At 39.7% G+C, this 18,697-nt stretch overlaps 2 protein-coding genes across 4 annotated transcripts; one reads left to right on the top strand and one right to left on the bottom strand.

Moving 5' to 3' along the window:
• Nucleotides 1–809: 809 nt before the first annotated feature.
• aida (axin interactor, dorsalization associated) lies at nucleotides 810–6,256 on the bottom strand. 2 transcript variants are annotated; one of them, XM_079646025.1, is made up of 11 exons: nucleotides 5,874–6,256; nucleotides 4,965–5,031; nucleotides 4,826–4,879; nucleotides 4,463–4,517; nucleotides 4,312–4,375; nucleotides 4,125–4,228; nucleotides 3,954–3,962; nucleotides 3,446–3,568; nucleotides 3,231–3,353; nucleotides 2,366–2,483; nucleotides 810–2,286 (listed from the first exon to the last, which is right to left on the bottom strand). In XM_079646025.1, the coding sequence occupies exons 1-11, from the start codon at nucleotides 5,978–5,980 to the stop codon at nucleotides 2,187–2,189; spliced, it is 924 nt and encodes a 307-aa protein (XP_079502151.1). In that variant the 5' UTR covers nucleotides 5,981–6,256; the 3' UTR covers nucleotides 810–2,186. The 2 variants fall into 2 exon arrangements, with proteins under 2 accessions (XP_079502151.1, XP_079502152.1); XM_079646026.1 differs by lacking the exon at nucleotides 3,954–3,962 and having other exon boundaries at nucleotides 5,874–6,255.
• A 530-nt stretch (nucleotides 6,257–6,786) lies between these two features.
• On the top strand, nucleotides 6,787–16,627 carry rnf8 (ring finger protein 8, E3 ubiquitin protein ligase). 2 transcript variants are annotated; one of them, XM_079646017.1, is made up of 9 exons: nucleotides 6,787–7,038; nucleotides 7,242–7,370; nucleotides 8,082–8,467; nucleotides 8,794–9,001; nucleotides 9,833–9,895; nucleotides 10,082–10,171; nucleotides 10,262–10,369; nucleotides 10,475–10,679; nucleotides 16,226–16,627. In XM_079646017.1, exons 1-9 carry the CDS (start codon nucleotides 6,916–6,918, stop codon nucleotides 16,420–16,422), a joined length of 1,509 nt encoding a protein of 502 aa, XP_079502143.1. In that variant the 5' UTR covers nucleotides 6,787–6,915; the 3' UTR covers nucleotides 16,423–16,627. The 2 variants fall into 2 exon arrangements, with proteins under 2 accessions (XP_079502143.1, XP_079502144.1); XM_079646018.1 differs by having other exon boundaries at nucleotides 6,788–7,038; nucleotides 10,475–10,686; nucleotides 16,226–16,365.
• Nucleotides 16,628–18,697: the final 2,070 nt, after the last annotated feature.

Consider the following 18,697-nt stretch of genomic DNA (forward strand, 5'->3'; position numbering starts at 1 on the left):
GCACAGATGGAAGGCTGACAGGCAGGTAGGCCATCCAGTTATTTTAGCTGGGCCGGCTCAGATGATTGGTCGTGCTTTTTTTACCTACCCCCACCTTTAAGCACATGACTGTCATTTAAACTTAATTCTCACATTTCTAAATACCTGGGATATTTACTTGACTTTTGACATTTCATTATAAAATCATATTTTTATGATTGCCTGGTACAAGTTCTCTCTTCGGTAGTCTGAGGCCTTTCACACGTGCGCTGGCTACTGTGACACTTATTTAAATTCAGTTGCTTATCAATATTTGCATAAATCACATGCTCAAACCCGTCTGTTCACTGTCTTATGCTTCGTATGGAATTCTCCACTAAAATGCTTTTTTTGTAGTTTATTAGAAATGAAAAGCATTGTTGATACATTCCCCCTCAGTCTGTCAACAAAACGGAAACACTCCACAGGTCTCAGTCCTATCATGCTGTAACGCTTACACACACATTACATCAGTTAATGTCTCTTACAGTTAAATTAGTCCTGAACATTTTGACATTAAAAAATAAAACCAAATGTTACAATGTAGATGTGCACTTACTACAGCAAAGTCAGAATGGAAATAACACCCTTGGATTCTCGATGAATGCTCTGTGAGACGGTTATTCTTTTGTGTATTATTGTTTTAACTTGTTTTTTAAAGCTATTACTAAGTCTATTAAAAGGTTCACATAGAATTTCATTTCGATAAGTAGACACGTGATTCTTAACTCCTTTAACTGCTAAAAAAAAAGAGCTTCCTCTGGACAATAACCTGTAGACATCACACAATGCTGCATCCATCCTTTATGCCTTTATTAAACAGTATGAAACCACATCTAAATAAACTTAAACCAAAACATACTGAAGCATGAACACTGGAAGGAAATGTAAATTGCTACCAAGTTGAATTCTGGTGTGAAACAATATTGAGTTAGTGTGATGTAGACAAAGCAAAAACAATGTTTAAAAAAGTGATTACTCTTAAATGTTCAGAGTGTTTCAGTGCATCATACTGTTTACCTAACCTCTAATTGAACCATTCAACATTATAACTGAATTCAATACCGTCTGTGACTTAAACCGTTTGAGTGTGCCATTAAGACTTTGTTGGTCATTATTACAAAAGTTATAATCATTGAGTAAACCCACATGTTTAATTGAGAATAATGAAACACTGTAAAAGTGTATTCTAGTTATAGCAAACACAAACCAATGGGTGTTATGACAGGACTTAGGATTTGATGGTGGCTTAGTGAAGCAAACATTGATGTCTGTTGTTTATTCAGGGAGTGGCTTTGAATACTCTGCCATGACTTGGCTTTGAATACTCTGCCATGACTTCACCAACAGGTTCACATAGATCAGCAACTTCAGCTGCTTTGAATGTTTGGCTGTGTTTAACTTCCAGAAAACAAAAGCCCAAACGTTTTTATATTGACTCAAATTAAGCACCTGCAATAACTCAAGGAAGACTGGAAATAAGATGGTTCTCCTATCAGGCCCTGTCCCTCCAAATGATTAAAAAACGGAGAGAATGTTTGAGTTATTGGAGAAGGGGTTTCCAGCAACAGAAATGATATGACTATGTTAGCTTATTAGCTCCATTGTAGGTTTCAAATTAAATCTCTACAGAGCAAGTATCGTTGGGTTATATTCAAAAATGGAATTACCAAGAAAATACTGTATGTGAATTGAATAGGGTTGTGTCGTGGACAGCTGATCCATCCTTGCAAAGTGAAACAATGTGGTAGCCACTCGATTAAAAAAAAACATTGTTTTTCACAGGTTCTTTGAATGGTTACGATGACAGAGAATATTCAAGCTTTTCCCTCATAAATGTGTATTCTTTTCATAAATGTACCAGTTCTACCTACGACATTCTGAGTCTTGCCCTGAATATTACCCCTCTCACCTGGCTCCATTTGAAAGACAATCTACAATAGCTCTTATATTCCATCGTACTTGACGACAAAATCAAAGAATACACAAGTCGGAGCTGATGTGATGTGTTCGTCTCCCTTTACTTTCTCCATATACTCTTGAAAAAACACATGAATACAAGCTTGGTTTAATATTGCTGGGTGAGATGAGGTGAACTTCCACATTGATGTGTGTGTGTGTGAAAGGATGATTCCAAAAAGTTGGTTGAAAGTTCAGGACGCCAAGACTTAGCTGTCCTTGTGCAACGTCTGGTGGAGATGGAGATAGAGTTGTTTCTTTGTAAGGAGCTGAAGTTTCTTCCTCTTGAAGTCCGTGGGCTTCTTGTACCTGAAAGATAACAGTATATGAATTGTATTTAACGAGACACAAAGGCATCCTTTATAATCATTATTGTCCGTTGACTCACAGTTCGATGACGATGGGGCCGGGTTTGATCTCGTCCATTTCCATGAAGGCAAAACACTTAGTGCTGGTGAAACCCTTTTTAGGTTTGTAGTGCTTGAATTCAAAGAAGATAGCTGCTCCTGGAAGAACGAATAACAACTAATTGTGAGTGTTAACAAACTTTATAATTACCTCAAAGCTTTCTGCATACTGAAAGTATCGATTCGACTGGCAATGAAAGTCCATATTTTTCATTCTGTCAACAAACTAAAAACAAATATGTGCTCATCTCTCACGGTGACAAAGTGTTTTTTAGGCTAACACTGCCCTGTTTCCTATACCATAACCTATGGGATTTCTTCATAGGATTATGGATTTGTGCAACAAATAAACTAATAAACAAATAAAGGTAAAAAAATACCTTTTATGAAATTGCCAAAGGCTATAAACAAACTACATCACAGTCCTAGTACTTCTGATCCGTGTCCCTCACAGCCTCTCCAGTCTCATTTAGACACTTCTCTTAGCAGCCCCCTTTGTCAAGACTCGTACCTAGAACAAAACGTGCCAATCTCATAAGCTTGTGTTAACCGCTGACCGTATTTCAGGCATCTAACGAAAAACCCATAAAAAAAAAACTTCTATTACTATAATGAATTACGATTTTCAGACACGAATGAACAGATATTTGGCGTAAACTGTTCATCCATGCATGTTGGAGTGCAGCAGTGTGACTCGTTGATGTTTCTTATTGTTTCTGGACAGCAGTGGGGATACATCAGGCTTTGGCATCACAGACAGTAATCGTTAGGGATCAGTTCATTGTTGGGAGTGATCTTTATTGGGAGTTGTTGACTATAGGTGACTTTGGTTAATCTGTCAGGTACCTTTTGGTATTTTCTCCACGTGTCTCTGGATATCCACGTCCACACTGAAGTGGATGTAGGTATCTTCCTTCCTGGAGGCCACAGGTGTGTCCTGCACTGGGTACACATCTAAGCCGTTCAAATCTGCAGGAGAGAAACACAGAACTTGATGTTTTTGCCACATTCAGAAATGTTATCCTCAGATTATTTTCAGGGTGAAGTGAGTAGGCGGTGACCTTTGAGACTGACGGTCATGTACGGGTCGATGCACTGCCCGGCGTCCTTCAACCCAATTTTTTCAATCTTTAGGGTTAGTAGTGTCATTCCATGCTCTGATGGTAACCGTGGCAACAAGGTACCTGCAGAGGACAAAGGTTACGGACATTAACAGTTGCCATAACAACAGGTGGTGACATCACTGTGGACCACAGAGTAGCCAATAGCAGAAAATGTTTTCAGATGCGTGCTTTATAAGATTATATTGAAGGATTTTTTTTGTTAGAAACCATTTTAATATTAAAAGTTAAAACAACTCTACAGACTGTATAGAGTGAAATGTTAATGTTTAAAGGGGCCTTGTTATGCTAATTTCCAGGTTCATATTTGAGTCAAACGTCAACTCTGGTACTCTGCTTTATTCACATTTCTTGTCAATTCAGCAACAAACTTTGATTTTACGCTGATAAAATCCCCTCTCTCATTCAGGACTGAACACATTCAGATGTTGTCGATAAAAAGGCGTACCTTGCGAAGCTGCAAATGAAGCAGGCAGGAATGAGCGATGAAGCCATGCACAGCCCCGACAGAGAGAATCAAAGAGACAAACGGTCAAACAAACAGCCCTCAGGAACAGAACAACACAACAAGTCAAACTTCCTTCAAACAGCGGGTGTGTTTTATTAAGTGGTACAGTACCGGGGGCTCGGGGGGGGAAAGCCTCGGTGCTCCCTGCTCCTGCGGCAGCATCCTCCTCCTCCTCCAGCTCCAGGTGCTCCTCCTCACCTGGAGCAAGGATTCTCCTGACAGTAGAGGAACGGATTAGAAAATACTCAGCAGAATATTCTGTAAAATGCATATGAGATGTTTCGTGGTGGACATTTACCTTAAGGGCACTGGCTGCACGTCAAAGGGAAATACTTTGTTGTACGTCAGAATATTTTGAATGACTGTTGACACAATGAGAAAGATCAGTATTAGTGGAAACGTCAGGAGGAGTAACAGGTAGCTTTTTGAATCCCAGTCGCTCCACTTACTGGTTTCCAGTTTCTTCAGCTCTTCTAACTTGAAGTCCTCCTTGGACTGTGTGCACTACAGAAGAGCAGACACATTTAAGAAGAAGAAAATAGGACATTTCTTTGATGACTCAGAAAGAACCACAACACCTCCTTGAACGTTAAAGTTAACAGTATGATGAATAATTTCCCCTTTCGGAATGTATTGTTCTATATGACCAAAAATGTCGTATTTACTTATTGATCGTCATAATTATGTTTCTGTTGTGTTCATCTCTCTGTAAAGCACTGTCATAAATTGGCTAGACGTTCTGTAAAGCTGTAGATATGAACCTGTTTTGTGCCCTTCGTATTTCATACAGACTCAAAAACAATGCCACAAACCTGCAGACTGCCACTTCTCATTTCCAGACATGATGCAATTTTTCCTAAGGTTTTCTAAAAAAAGAAAGAAACAGGTTAGTTAATGAAGGATCCTTGAATGAACGGTCCAACGGTAAAAAGAGATGTACTTCTGAATTACCTTCTGCTCCTCTGTGAAGTCTGATGAATTTGTTGACTGGACCTCTTTTTGCAGTTGTCTCGCTAAACTAAACAACACAGAAGTGTGTTAATGCTTTGCAGCAAAAGGAGGCTAAATGATGTGTGTTTGCGCCCCCTTCTGTTCAAAAAATAAGATTTTATGATATTAAAGCAATTTCAGAAAAACAAAACATGAATGTTTTGACAAAGCAAATCACATATTTAAAAAATGTGTTTAAACTAGGACCATATAGATATAGTCTGAAAGCAGGAAACATTCCTGTATAAACAGAGGAAAACCCACCCATAACAATGAGAGGGTGTGGCTGACTATTTCTCAATACTCTGAGGGGATATTGGCCCCATTTCTGTACTGCATGAGATATAATGAAAAGCATTGTACGCAGATATGCAGGGGTTTTCTCCACAGACAGGCTTTGTGAAAGGTTTTTCCATGCACACATACTGCTGGTGGATGAATCTGGGATGCAACATCCTCCACACACACACACACACACACACACACACACACACACACACACACACACACACACACACACACACACACACACACACACACACACACACACACACACACACACACACACACACACACACACACACACACACACACACACACACACACACACACACACACACACACACACACTCTCTCTTGTGCTGCCTCTGCAACAACTGCCACATCACGTCATAGATGGGAAGGGTTTGTTTACTGCTGAGAGGAGCTGACTGAACTTCTTGTGAAGACCATTGCACCCACTGTCTCCTACATGCTGTAATCTCCCTGCACATCTAAGGTTTTTTAAAGAAAAGTGGGGGAAAAAGCATGCCCTGCAGAATAAAAACAGCTGTATGGAGAGGCAGGATACACATGTTGAATGTGACTTACATTTGGTACTCATCTATAGCCTCCACTAATTGTCCCCAGGAGTCAAAGTCTGTGCCTTTCCTAAAACTGGCGTGCCATTTCTGAATAGTCTTGTTGACATCAGACATGTTGGCGGGGCGGATACTGGCGGCTCTCTCAGGGCAGCATAGCCGGGGAGGAGGCTCATCTACGGGGCTTCAGCGGCGGTGGCAGCGGCGTCTTCAGGCCAGTTCTCTGCTGCTCCAGAGCCGCACAGATACACCAGTGACAACCCGACCAAGCCCTTTCTGCCTACTCAGTATCGCATCCGCAGGAGAAAGGAAGTCCCGCCCGGGGAAGAGGGGTGCGCTCGTTATGGGAGACAGGGTACCCCGAGTGGACGGCAACAGAATGTGTGTGTTGGTTGGAAAGAACAGGTGGAAACATTGTTTCAAAAAGCAAGGTCTTTCAATTTAAAGGCGCAATCAGTATTTTTGGAAGAGTATACATTTGCTAGTAGCAGCGATGGAAGAAATACTCTGTAAAAATTGGAAGTGGAAGGAAAGTCTTTCATGCACATTTTTGTGAAAATAAAACACAACCTTGTGAGGGAAAACAAATAATTTAAATAATCATATTAACGTATTTTTTATGATACTGATGTTGTTTTGAGATACTTTTACATTTTAAGAAAGTTCTCATTATTCTTTATATTCTTTAACTATTTATTCGTTTGCTTTTTTTTCTTCAAAAATAATAAATAATATATATGTTTGTATTAATGCATACCTAGCTGTTAACAAATGATGTGACATGTTTGTATTTTACCTTAAATTTGACTCTTTTTTAAAATTTAAAGTGGAGTTAGTTACCAAGGTAATTTAATGTCGACTGGTCTATTGATTTAAATTAAAGTCTTTGAAAGATCAGTTTCACTCTTCACTTTCGTCTTATTTTGGAAACACACAAACGGTTTCCGGTTTGGCACCTTGGTGGCTAACGTTAGCTACAGGTTCGCTATGAAGGAACTACACAGTTAGCGATGTGTTTCAGGTCGTTGTAGCCCCTGACAGGATGAAATAAGATGGACGCTATAACAACAGACTCGTCTGCGGCTGAGGAGGATGTATATTCAGACTCTGAGGTTTTATGTTTGATGAGAGTCGGAAGAAACTCGGACTGGCTTCGCTTGTTCGAAAACACTGAGGTGCAGTTTGCTAATGCTAGCTAACTAACGCTAGTTAATTTACCACGTAATAAAACTTTATCAAGTTTAGGATTCTTCACATGAAATACATTCCGCATTCCTGGTTTACTTTTATTTTTGTCGTTCTCTTTGTATATCGTTATGTACATGAACTGTAAGCTGCACAGTAACTGACTGTTGACGTTGACGTTGTTTGACTCTAGATAACCATAGGACGGGGTCTAGATGTAACTTACCAATTGCTGTCTCCAAGCTGCGCTCTGATGGTCTCCAGACTGCACTGCACATTCAAGCAAAGGGAAGATGGACAGTGGACAGTCACAGACAACAAGGTAAGATTAAAGTCTTTATTAGGATGTTTCTTTTATTGATTTTGCTACATAAAAAAATGATATGTAATGAGGAAATCATTAAAGGTGTAGAAAATACAGACAAAAACCATAGAGACGATAAATGAAATTGTTATGGTAATGGTTTATATTAGAACTGCAAGTGGAAACTGATTCATCATTATTATTATTCAGTTATTTTTCATGAAAAAAGCGCAGACTGTTTACTTTTCAGCCTCTCAAATATAGTAATTCCCTAATTTTATTTTTATTATATTACAATAAAATGAATATATCTTGGTTTTGCACTGAAAAACAAGTGTCTACCGATTGTAGCTACCTTTTTAAATATTTGCACAGCTGTCCAGTTTTTGTAACAATACTACACATATTTGATTGTATTATCAGAGTATTTTGTCATTTTATACTGTACGTAGTTTTTTTGGTATATCCATATTTAATGTAATTATTTCTCTATATTTTATTGCTATAATAGTTTATATTTATACTTGAATATTTTGGACCTTTTTCTTACAATTTATCTTCTTTATTTGTGTTTATGTATGCAATGTATACACCAAGGAAAGTTCCTCGTATGCGTTATCCTACTAGTGATAAACCTGTTAATGATTCTGTATCCTTTTGATATTCTCTTGTCTATGAATGTTACATTTTACTGCAGCCACTGAATACATTGTTCCTTTTTTCCCTCAGAGTCTCAACGGTGTATGGGTGAATGAAAACCGCATATCCGCTGAAGAACCACATTCTCTGAGGCTCGGAGACTCCATACAACTTGGAGTTCCTGTAACTGGAACCTGCGTGGAGTTTGACTACATCCTGGTCCAGCGGCCCCTGAAAGACATTAAACTCTACCTTACAAAGCGACACAAAGATGGCGCTAAATCAACCCAGGTTTCCATGAAGTCCAAGAGGAAGTTGACCGTGGAAGAGGTTGAGCCATCGACTTCAAAGCCCAAACTGTACCGCTGCTCCTCTGGTGACAAGTCGTTTGCAAAGCCCTGCCCTCTGTCACTAGTGAAGTGTCAGCAGAGACTCAGTCGCAGCCAGCCGGAGGAAACCGGACCCAATTTGCAGATGTAAGACAAACCTTGTGCTTTTTTGTATTATCATTACATTTGCATCAGTTTTCCTTAAAGATACATCCAGAAAAATGTTGTTTTTTATTAAGGTAATTGGACAGTTTCATCTCCCTTTTTAAAGTATAATATGTAACATGTTAAATGTCTTAAAACAATTAGACTTATGTATTTTATTTAGTTGAGTTGTTTTCCTCCTAAAGAATATTTAAACCTATTAAAATCTGTAAGTTAATCATTAACACCACCTTATCCCCTCTTTTCTCATTGTTTTAGAGAGCCATAGTGGCAGGAAATTAACCTCTTGTTTTTTTGTATTTCTGCAGGTACAGCCAGAACATCCTGATACTGAGGGAGCAAGTGGACGACACCCAGAGGCAGGTGGCGTTTTTTGGGGGAAAGCCACAGCAGGCCGACCCGCTCAGAGAGGAGCAGGTCAGGGAGCTGCAGGGCCAGCTGGAGACCCTCAGAGCCAAGATGTACCGGATGCAGACGCTCGAAAAGTCCTTTGGTGAAACTAAGAGGAAGCTAGAGGTGAGAGATTTTCCGGAAGCATCGCCAGAAACTGTTACTCCAGTTTGGAGAATTAACAACAATTGCTGCGTTTCATTGTGGTTGTGTTTCCCGTGTTGAAAAGAAGAATATTATATTAGCCCCCTAATATGGAATGTACTACCTCATAAGTGGAGATCATTGAATTACATTTCTAGCTGCACAATAAGTTAAAGGGGACCTATCATGCAAAATGCACTTTTGTACGTCTTGTCTACATGAATATGTGTCCCCGGTGTTCCAGGGAACTCACCAAGTGTCAGAAAACACAACCCTCTCTATTTTCCTCCATAACCAAATCTCTTAAAAAGGGGCTGCAACGGATCTGATACAGACTGATCCAGATTTGAACACTTCTATGACGTCACAGAAGTGGCGCTACGGCTATTGGGCCAACTCCACCAATCAGGAGGAGACAGCCACGGACATTGCCATTCCAAAGCGCTGGAGACGCTGTAGTACATATGCCAGGCCTGTAGATGGTGCTGTTCTCACAGAATCAGCCCATGCAAAGACAGTGTTACATTGAGCGAAATGAGGAATGGCTAAAATGCATGATCTGTTTGATATTTAGAAAAATAAAAAGTATAAATATGCCTTATATAGGTATGGTCCTACACTATATTATTCAAAAATAGCATGATAGGTCCGCTTTAATATATTTGAATCTGAGTCTAGCTTTTTTTGGTATGAAAAATATACTGATATTCCCCACCGTGTGCATCATGTTTGTTTGTGCTTGTCTAGCACTCTAATTTGTTTTGTTTCACAATTTCTGCATGCAATAAAAAGTGTAACCTTTTTTGTATTTAGGAAGAGAAAACACAGCAACAAGAGGAGCTTTTAAAGAAACAGTTGGACGAGGCTTTGCAAGAGGTATGTTGCATAAAAGCTTTTATTCATTGTTTGTTCCACCTCAAATACAAACAAATACATAAACACAGTATTTGTGTCTATATAATAGGGATGTATTGTATCTTTAAAATGGCTCTCGTATGGATTTAGTTGACTGATATTTTGAAGTAGTCTTTTAACTCTTCAAACTGTTTTCCCCGTCCTCAGCAAAAGAAAGTAATAGACGAACTTGCGCTGTCTCGGGAGGGCTTTGAAGAGATTCTCCTGGCCAAAAACAAGGAGCTCGAAGTGTCAAAGGTATGGCAACATTTAAACTCATTTTAAACATGCTTGATGCGTTCTACGGCGTGGCATCAGCAAAGCTTTATTCATATATCTTTTTTGCAGGAGGAGAAAGAACAGGCGAGGGCCCAGAAAGAGGAAGTAGTTACACAAGTGACCGAAGTTCTGGAGAACGAGCTTCAGTGCATCATCTGCTCCGAGCTCTTCATTGAGGTAGGATTAAGAGAAGCACGGTGTTGAAATCTAATCATTAACTTGTACTTTTCCAGGTGATTCAGAAGATTGTGAACTTTTGAGCTGTATTGATCCCTCCTGCAGGCAGTCATCCTGAACTGCGCTCACAGCTTCTGCAGTCACTGCATCAAGCAGTGGCGCAAAAAGAAGGACGAGTGTCCCATCTGCCGCCGGGCCATCCAGTCCCAGACCCGCTGCCTGGCCCTGGACAACTGCATCGACAGCATGGTGGAGAACCTGAGCCTGGACATGAAATCGAGGCGGCAGACCCTCATCACTGAGAGGAAAGGTGAGAGGTGTGTCATCGACAGTACCTATTATCTTACTATTGATAAAGTTAGACACAGTTTTTTTTTTTTAATCCTCATGGTTTTTAAAGAGAAACAATAACAGGACACTAACAAGCAAACAGTTGGGAGAAAGAAGTCCTTACGTAATGGTTGCCGGTAAACTGTATTTTTGTACTTACACATAAGTATTACACAAATAACTCAAAGTAAGCTTGTGACAAAAGGGTCATTATCTCAGCTCAGTTCTGGACAGCCTTGAATACTGTAAGGGAGACGTTCAGTGAGAACAGGAATCATTCAACAGGAAGAAGTTGAATATGATATCAGCCTTTTGGGAGTGGTGTGTTTTGAACACAAACCATCCTCTCAGTCGGTGTGGTTGCTTCTTAGATTTGTTTCCCAGTTTTTTTCAGGCCGTATCTTGGCTTTGGCACGAGTTCATTGATATTATTTATCACCTCTTCATTTTTTTATTTTGCACAGAATTGTCATTTGAGAGCTGTTGGATATGTGGAAAATATTCATGGTTCCGCTATCACGGATAAAGTTGTTATAAAGTCATAAAATCAAAAAAGAGATGTTTTTCTCCCCTATTTCTTTCAACTTTTTAACATGAGAAGTGAAATGTGTTTTAACATACAGATATGAAAAATAAAGCTTTGCTAGTTTTCCCAAACTGCTATCTTCCCTGCCCTGCTACATTATGCTTGTAGGGTTGATCTGTCAGTGTGTGACAGTGGAGTAGCGTCAGGATCACACTCATGCACAAGTTTCCACATGGATGACCCATATAGCATAAATATGTGATGCTGTGCTTACTAGCAGTGGTGTGCAATGCCACATTCATCAGATCAGATGACTGGGGAGCCTTGGCATGTCTGGCTGACCTCAGTGACTAATGTCTCCCCCCCCCCCCTCCCCTCCTCATAGCTGTAAGCACTGATGTGTCCTTGAGTAAACTGCAAAGGCTCTAAGAGTATTTCATTGACACACACTGCTTCACCCTGTATCCAGTTAATGGATCGTTTTAGAATGTGCTTGTTGGTGGAGTGAGGGAGTCCTGAGTGTGGATCACACTAAACATTTCAAACACAAGGTGGCAGCACAGCGAGGCGGATTTATTTCTGTTTTTGTTTAATTTTATATTATGATAGTATTTTAGCAACAGTAAAAAAATGAATTTGTGATGGTGTTAAAACTGAGCTTAGTTTCTCTAAATAAACAAAGGTGGATTCTCAAAACGGGACATTTTGATTTGTGTTATGAAACAAAAATCATCAAAGACTATGAAGATTAAGGAATATAAAAACTATTCTCATAATTTAGGTGAGATAAAAAAAACTATAATTAATTCTGCTAATGTTATTTTGAGTAAATCCAACATTCCCAAGGCTGCTGTAAATACTCAAGAGCAGCAGATGTGTATCTGCAGCTGAAAACAGACAAACAAGATACCAACAAATACTCTATTTATCCCTGTTTATCTGATTTGCTGAAAAGTTCATTTACTTTTAAAGATCTTTATTGAGTGGCAATCACATTCTGAACTGAGTGCAACAGACAGGTTAGGGGAGTCAAAAAGTACTCTGAGCAGGAGCGGATCTACGGGGGGCCAGGGGGGGCCAGCTGCCCCCCCCCCCCTAAAGAGCTTTGCCCCCCCAGCTGCCCCCCTAACTTTTTGGTTCTTAAAACTGTTATTAGTCAATCAAAAGACCACTATGTCCACAACAACCTTCTCAAATCATTATAACAAGCAATTTATTTACCTATTTTAATAATGAGTTATCCAAACCCCCTAAAACATTTGGTACGGTCCTGCATCATGCGCGCACAGCGTAGCGCAGCGTACACAGACTCCAGGTGACACAGCTGCAGAGAGAGAGAGCAGCGACTGAGCTGTCCCCAGCATCTGGAGGTGAAGACCGTTACGTAGCCTACCCGTCTGACCATTTTGTCCTCGTATTGTAAGCTTGTATTATTGTAAGTAAAGACACAAAGAGTTTAATACACACTATTCAAAACGGCGTGTTTGTATTGTGTTTAACGGACGGTCTCCTTTTCAGGCCGTTTCGTTAGCAAACAACACATTGACTGTGCTAGCTAGCTATGTGATCGATCATTTTAGTTTTGTTAGCTAAGCAGTTTAAAAAATACGTAGGTTACCCTTACATGTCACAGCAATGAATTAACAAATTAAAACAAGTTGCATCGCAAATGTTTACCGCGTAGACTGTAAATAGAGGTGTACCGTCAAACTAGTAAACAGTCTGAACACAAATGCTTTAATGATTTTTACTTTTCTGATTTAATTTTAAGTTTTTTGAATTTCTAAATGGCCAGACAGTGTCATGTATTACGAGGATTTTAACCAGTGCTTCATATCTTGAATTTTGCAGGCCTGGAGTTGTTGGAATAAAAATGAAAAGAAAAGGGAATATCACTTACTTTTTTAACACAAAAAGTCAGAGAACTGAAAATGAGGACAAGAGAGAGGGAAATGAAAAAGGGGAGGAGAGTACAGTGGAGAGGCCAGGAGGGTCAGAACATGAGAAGGCCACAGAAGGAGATGAAGAAGTGGATGTGAGAAATGAAGAAGAGGGTTCAGACTCAGAAAGAGGGACAGAGGCAGGAAGTGAGAAGGAGGCAGATGGCAGGGAGTTAGTTACCACTCTAGCTGGGCCACATGGTATGTTTTTATTCCCCATCCATTACAGTATCATAGCAAGGCATGTCCCTCACATACAACATAATGTAAAAGAACATGTTAATTCCTACTTTCCGTTGTATGTGTTATACAGGATTACTTGCGTAAAGATTTACAAATGCATGTTATTTTATTAGTGATTATGATCAAACCAAAGATATAAAACAAATGCTATGATACAGAACAACTTTACGCCTGCATTAGATAATTATATTGACCAATTCTATATCTTTCTTTTAGATATATCAAAATGCAAAGGTGATGCAGCTGTGCAGCCCAATCTTAAGACATTTCCCAAAACACTACATGGAGCAGCAAAGAGAAGCTTTCACAAGGAGTGGTACAGTTCTTGGCCATGGCTTGAGTATTCCCTCTCTCAAGATGCAGCATACTGTTTTGCATGCAGACATTTTGCTTCTGCAAAAGCAAGTGTTTTCACAGCAGAACATGGCTATTCAAACTGGAAAAGGGCCACTTCCAAAGATAGTGGGTTCAGTGTACATGCCAGATCAGACACACATGTAAATGCCATGATTGCATGGACAGAATACAAAAGCATGGCCGGGAGGAATACAACTGTTCTTGGAATGATGGGAGATGAAAATCAAAAACAAGTAACCGAAAATCAGAAATACATAAAAACTTTGGCCGAGATTTCACTTTTGACAGCTACTAAAAAAAACTTTCCCAACGTGGCCATGATGAGTCTGAAACTTCCAAAAACAAGGGAAATTTCCTTTAGATCTTAGATGTTGTAAGTAAACACGATCCCTTAGTTAAAAGACGATTGTCACAGGGTCCCAGGAATGCAAAGTACACCAGCAAAGGCACTCAAAACGAAATGTTAGAATGCTTAGCAGAAATCGTAAGAGAGGACATTATAAAAGAGGTTAAAGAAAGTGAACACTTTTCTATTTTAGCAGATGAGACTAAAGATATGAAAACAATTGAGCAGCTGTCTCTGGTTGTACGCTATTATTATAATGGTGTGGTTCAGGAGAGCTTCCTTGAGTACCTAAAAGCAGAGCACTTGGATGCAGCCAGTTTGACAAAGAAAATCATTTCCTGTCTTGAGAAACAATGGTTTCTTAAAGGAAGAAATTGTTTTGTTGGTGGCTGAGGCATATGGCTCTGACTGGCAAGACTTGAAAACTGAGATACACCAGGCAAAAAGACTTCTGGAAAGAAACAGAACAAATGGCAAAGTAAATCCGTCCAGTCTGACTGAGTTTTTTGAAGTTCTTGGAACCTTTTCGAGAGGTTTTCTTTGAACTTTTTCGCTTATGTAAGATTGCTATTGTTTTGCCAGAGAGTACTGCAGGGTGTGAGCGAAGCTTTTCAACTTTGAAGCTTGTAAAAAATCACCTGCGCACAACCATGGCAGAGGACCGACTGAGGAATCTAGCGATTCTCAGCATTGAGAAAGAGCGTGCAAAAGCAATAGACATGGATATTTTTGTCAAACGTTTTGCTGCACAGCACAACAACCGGCGCCTCAAGCTATCTTAAAATAGATAGCTGATGTCTTTAAATCCAAGGACTTAAGTTGTACAAAAGTAATTTCACTGTTCACTAGTCTACTTGTATTTTGACTGCCGTTGTATTTTTTTTTTATTGAGAAATACAATTATTTATTATATAATTCTTGTATTATTTTTATTTTAAACTTTTATGTTTCAAAATATGCACAGTCTTGTTTTGTTTGATTACTAGGCATGTTGATCTTTGGGATACTATAACAATAAATAGTTTAAATGTATGTCTGTGTTTTGTGTAGTGGATTCATCCATCCTCCCATGCCCCCCTGCCAAAACCTCTTGCCACCCCTTTGCCACCCCATGTCAAATTGTGTAGATCCACCACTGCTAAGGACTAAATACGATGGGGGGTTCTCAATCTCAGCCTTATTACCCATAGGGGATGAAGAGGAGTAAGTAAATAAAGAGGCCGGCGCTCCAGGGTCTGGTTCTGCTCTGCGTTTTTGTGATGTAACGGTAAAACATTTCAGAATTCCTCCACGGGATACCATTGTACATCACTCAACCCGCGAAATACACACACTCAGTACATACTGTAGCTAGACCCGCGAATTTGCGGGCCAGGAATTCGCGGGCACAGCCAGCTGTTGCTAAATGTTTTGTGCGTGTGTGTTTATGTTGACAGGAGGTTTAATAACTGTGTGCTACACAAAACGGGCAGTCGGTTTCATTTTCATCGCCGTTTGTAGTAGAGTTAGCAGAGTATTTTTTATTTTAACTCTCGTCCCAAATTCGTCCCAAAATTATTTTTTATCCTCCCCGACACTATTTTTTTCGACGACGGGACGTCCTTAAGCTCGAGCCCTGGTGTAACCCTTCTCACAACATACTCACTTCACATAAACTAAAACATACATTTTATAAGAGCTTTTGAAGAAAAAAAAAAAAAAGGAGTCCATTGAGGAAAATGTGTGATTTGGGAATCAACAAAACAAGCACTTGAAAGTTAAAGGCAGATGTAAACAGGGAAATGTAGTAATTTACATTTCACCTTCATTACAGGCCATATCAGATTTCAAAGTAATTTACAACAGCCTTCGCCATCCCAATTCTAGATGGACCGGGCATTTCCTAACCCAGTCCTTAGTTTAACCCAGTGGTTCCCAAAGTGGGGGGCGCAGACTCTGAGACAAACTGATGCCTTGTCGGGTTAAATCTCTCCATGGATTTAGTTGTCTATCAGAAAATACCTCTCGAATAATGTTTCTACAATTAGATTCAAATGACTTGAAAGTGTCTTAGATGGAAAATGCGTCCCCTCAAAGAGAAACTCTCACTGTTTCTCTGTTTCTGTGTGTTTCAGCCGCTGACTCTGGTGCTCAGGTGATGGTGATCCACGATGACGATAGCAGCCGGGACAGCGACAGCGACAGCAGCATGGTGTCCATCGGCAGCAGCCTGAGCTCGGTGGTCTCTGTGGACACGTACAGCAGCGTCCACCTGGACTCCAGCACGCCCTGCAGCGAGTCTGACGATAGTCTGGATGTGTTTGGCGATTAGCCCTGCAATGTGAATTGGACTGTTTTTGGTGTTAATGTTTGGGTTTCATTGGATTGTTCCCAGATAGTACGTGGAGGTTGCTCTCATCATTGAGTCGCTTTACAGGATTCTGATAAGGTTTACGTGTTTCTCTTTGTAAAATGATCAGTTGTCTCTTTTGTTTTATTTTTGAAAAAAATGGAATAAAAATGTTTCTTCCTATGCATTTTTGAAGTCACATGTTGATTTTGTCCAAGCATTGTTTCCTCAAGTGCCGTCTACTACAAACAAACTCATATGTTGTGACGTGTTAAAGCTTTTATCAGAGAGACAGAGGGCTGACAGTCTAAGGGTCTAACCAGGTTTTCTGTTTCTAGCTGTGTTAGTAGCATAACTTTATGAATGGCAATATTGTTCTATACTGTTCACCACTTTTGTCCAGGCTAGTTATCTAGAAAAGCATTTGATAGATTTAGAAGAATTTTGTACATTCGTAGTATTCTCAGGAACCTAAGGCTTTTGTTGTAGTACCTCCAGCAACTCACTGTTTTCTTCTATCCTGCAAACTATTTCAGTAACTTCTAGATATAAAACATTATTTTTTAAATGCTCAGTAGCTACTTTCGCGTTCTCTACATGTACCTGAAATTCTCATCAGCCTTTGCTGTGCTTTGCGTTAAGCCCGAATGAGCATGTGCTGTTATCATGCTAACACACTGAACTAGCATTTAGCTAAAGCACAAGTGTGCCGAAGTACAGCCTCGCACTGCACACTCTTACTATCACTGCACATCCTGCAAAGGTACATTTTAAAATGTATTTTTTGATTAGACCAATTAGGCTGGCAAAAAATAATAGTTATGTCATGATACTGTTTTTATTGTTATATTTTTGTTCATTCAGTGGTGCCCTGCTTTCTGTTCTTCCCCATGCCCTCTGAGAGTCGCTCCTAGGAGACACGAGCTGTGGGGCTTTGCTCAAAGGCTCCTGGGCCGGGCGTTAATCACTCCCACTGGCAACTCTCCTGAGATATCCTCATACTGCATCACTGCTCCTCACTTACACCAAAATAGATATTATTTGTAGAGCTGCTGAGATAATCAATCAGTTGTCAACTATTGAATGAACTGTCTACTATTTATTTATTTTAATCGGAAAAACAGTCAATATTCTTTTACTTCAGCTTCTTTAATATGATGGACAAAAACTTTAGTTGAATAATCCAGGAAAATGCAGGAGTAAAATTGTGAGAAATTGGCACCATTTAGAAAAAGCAAAGTTGTAGATTTTTTTATTTTTTTTAGTAGAGGTGCATGGGGTTGTTATTTATGCCACTGATTTGATGCTAGATATATTATAACGTTAAAGGTTTGACAAAATATGAAGCATTTAGAGCTACGTGACAATGTGCACTACTGGAGTGGGCATTACATTCAAAAATAGATTTTACATCTTGGAAAGAAACTTCCAATTTTGCAAAATCACCCATTTTCTTGACAGCAACACACGTGCTGTGTAACCTAGCAACTAATGCAACAGCGCCTTGAGATCTGAATGTGTGTTTGTGTCCATTAAAAACTTGCCTATATGGGTATTTTTTAAGGCCAATATCAGTATATCTTTAGGCCAAATGTATTTTCACTTTGACTATACTTTTAAGCCAACTACAAACATAAAATCATGCATTTTACAACTAATGTAAAATATATTATACCAATTCCTGGAAAGATAATTTGAATTGCGGAGTACGACATAGGCCTAAGTATTAATGTAATTCTGGATCTCACCTAGTGTATAATCAGTAAAAAATTGCATAACCCTTTCTGAGAAACTTCCCCCTGATTTGTGTTTGTTGACAGCTGAATCATGCTGCCTTGTTTAGGAAGTGAATTGTCTCCCTGATCAGCGAACCTTCCTGTGACACTTCTTGTTTTGGATTCAGATAACACCGTGCTTCATCCCACACTGACTCCCCCCCCCCCCCCCCCCCCTTCACAGAGAGCTGGCCTCCCATGCAGAGGATGTCACGGCAGTCCAATAAAGCTGGAATACGAGGGGAGCGTGTGTCTGTCAGTCTGTATTACATGAGGACGACAGAGATGGAGGGCCTCTGGGCTACAGTCAGCTTCTCAACCCTCAGACTCTGGGAGCAACCTGAAGTCAGTAACAGCACCCTCTCTCTCTCTGATGTCTTTCTCTCTTGTCCTTTTGGTCATTTTAAATTGCATTCTACTTGTTTGGTTTCTCTTTTTGTAAAGTGTTTTGCATCACTTTGTAGACATTTGGAGTGTCTTTG

Source organism: Notothenia rossii (genome assembly GCF_949606895.1).
Source record: "Notothenia rossii genome assembly, chromosome: 8".
Taxonomy (NCBI): domain Eukaryota; kingdom Metazoa; phylum Chordata; class Actinopteri; order Perciformes; family Nototheniidae; genus Notothenia; species Notothenia rossii.

Excerpts from the sequence above, each read along its gene's own strand:
- aida (XM_079646025.1), bottom strand. The coding sequence starts at position 5,980 with ATGTCTGATGTCAACAAGACTATTCAGAAATGGCACGCCAGTTTTAGG. Across the intron at positions 5,032-5,873 it reads GCTATAGATGAGTACCAAAT|TTTAGCGAGACAACTGCAAA; the intron begins GTAAGTCACATT and ends TGTGTTGTTTAG. Across the intron at positions 3,354-3,445 it reads CATGACCGTCAGTCTCAAAG|ATTTGAACGGCTTAGATGTG; the intron begins GTCACCGCCTAC and ends TCTCTCCTGCAG.
- rnf8 (XM_079646017.1), top strand. The coding sequence starts at position 6,916 with ATGGACGCTATAACAACAGACTCGTCTGCGGCTGAGGAGGATGTATAT. Across the intron at positions 7,039-7,241 it reads GCTTGTTCGAAAACACTGAG|ATAACCATAGGACGGGGTCT; the intron begins GTGCAGTTTGCT and ends GTTTGACTCTAG. Across the intron at positions 8,468-8,793 it reads ACCGGACCCAATTTGCAGAT|GTACAGCCAGAACATCCTGA; the intron begins GTAAGACAAACC and ends GTATTTCTGCAG.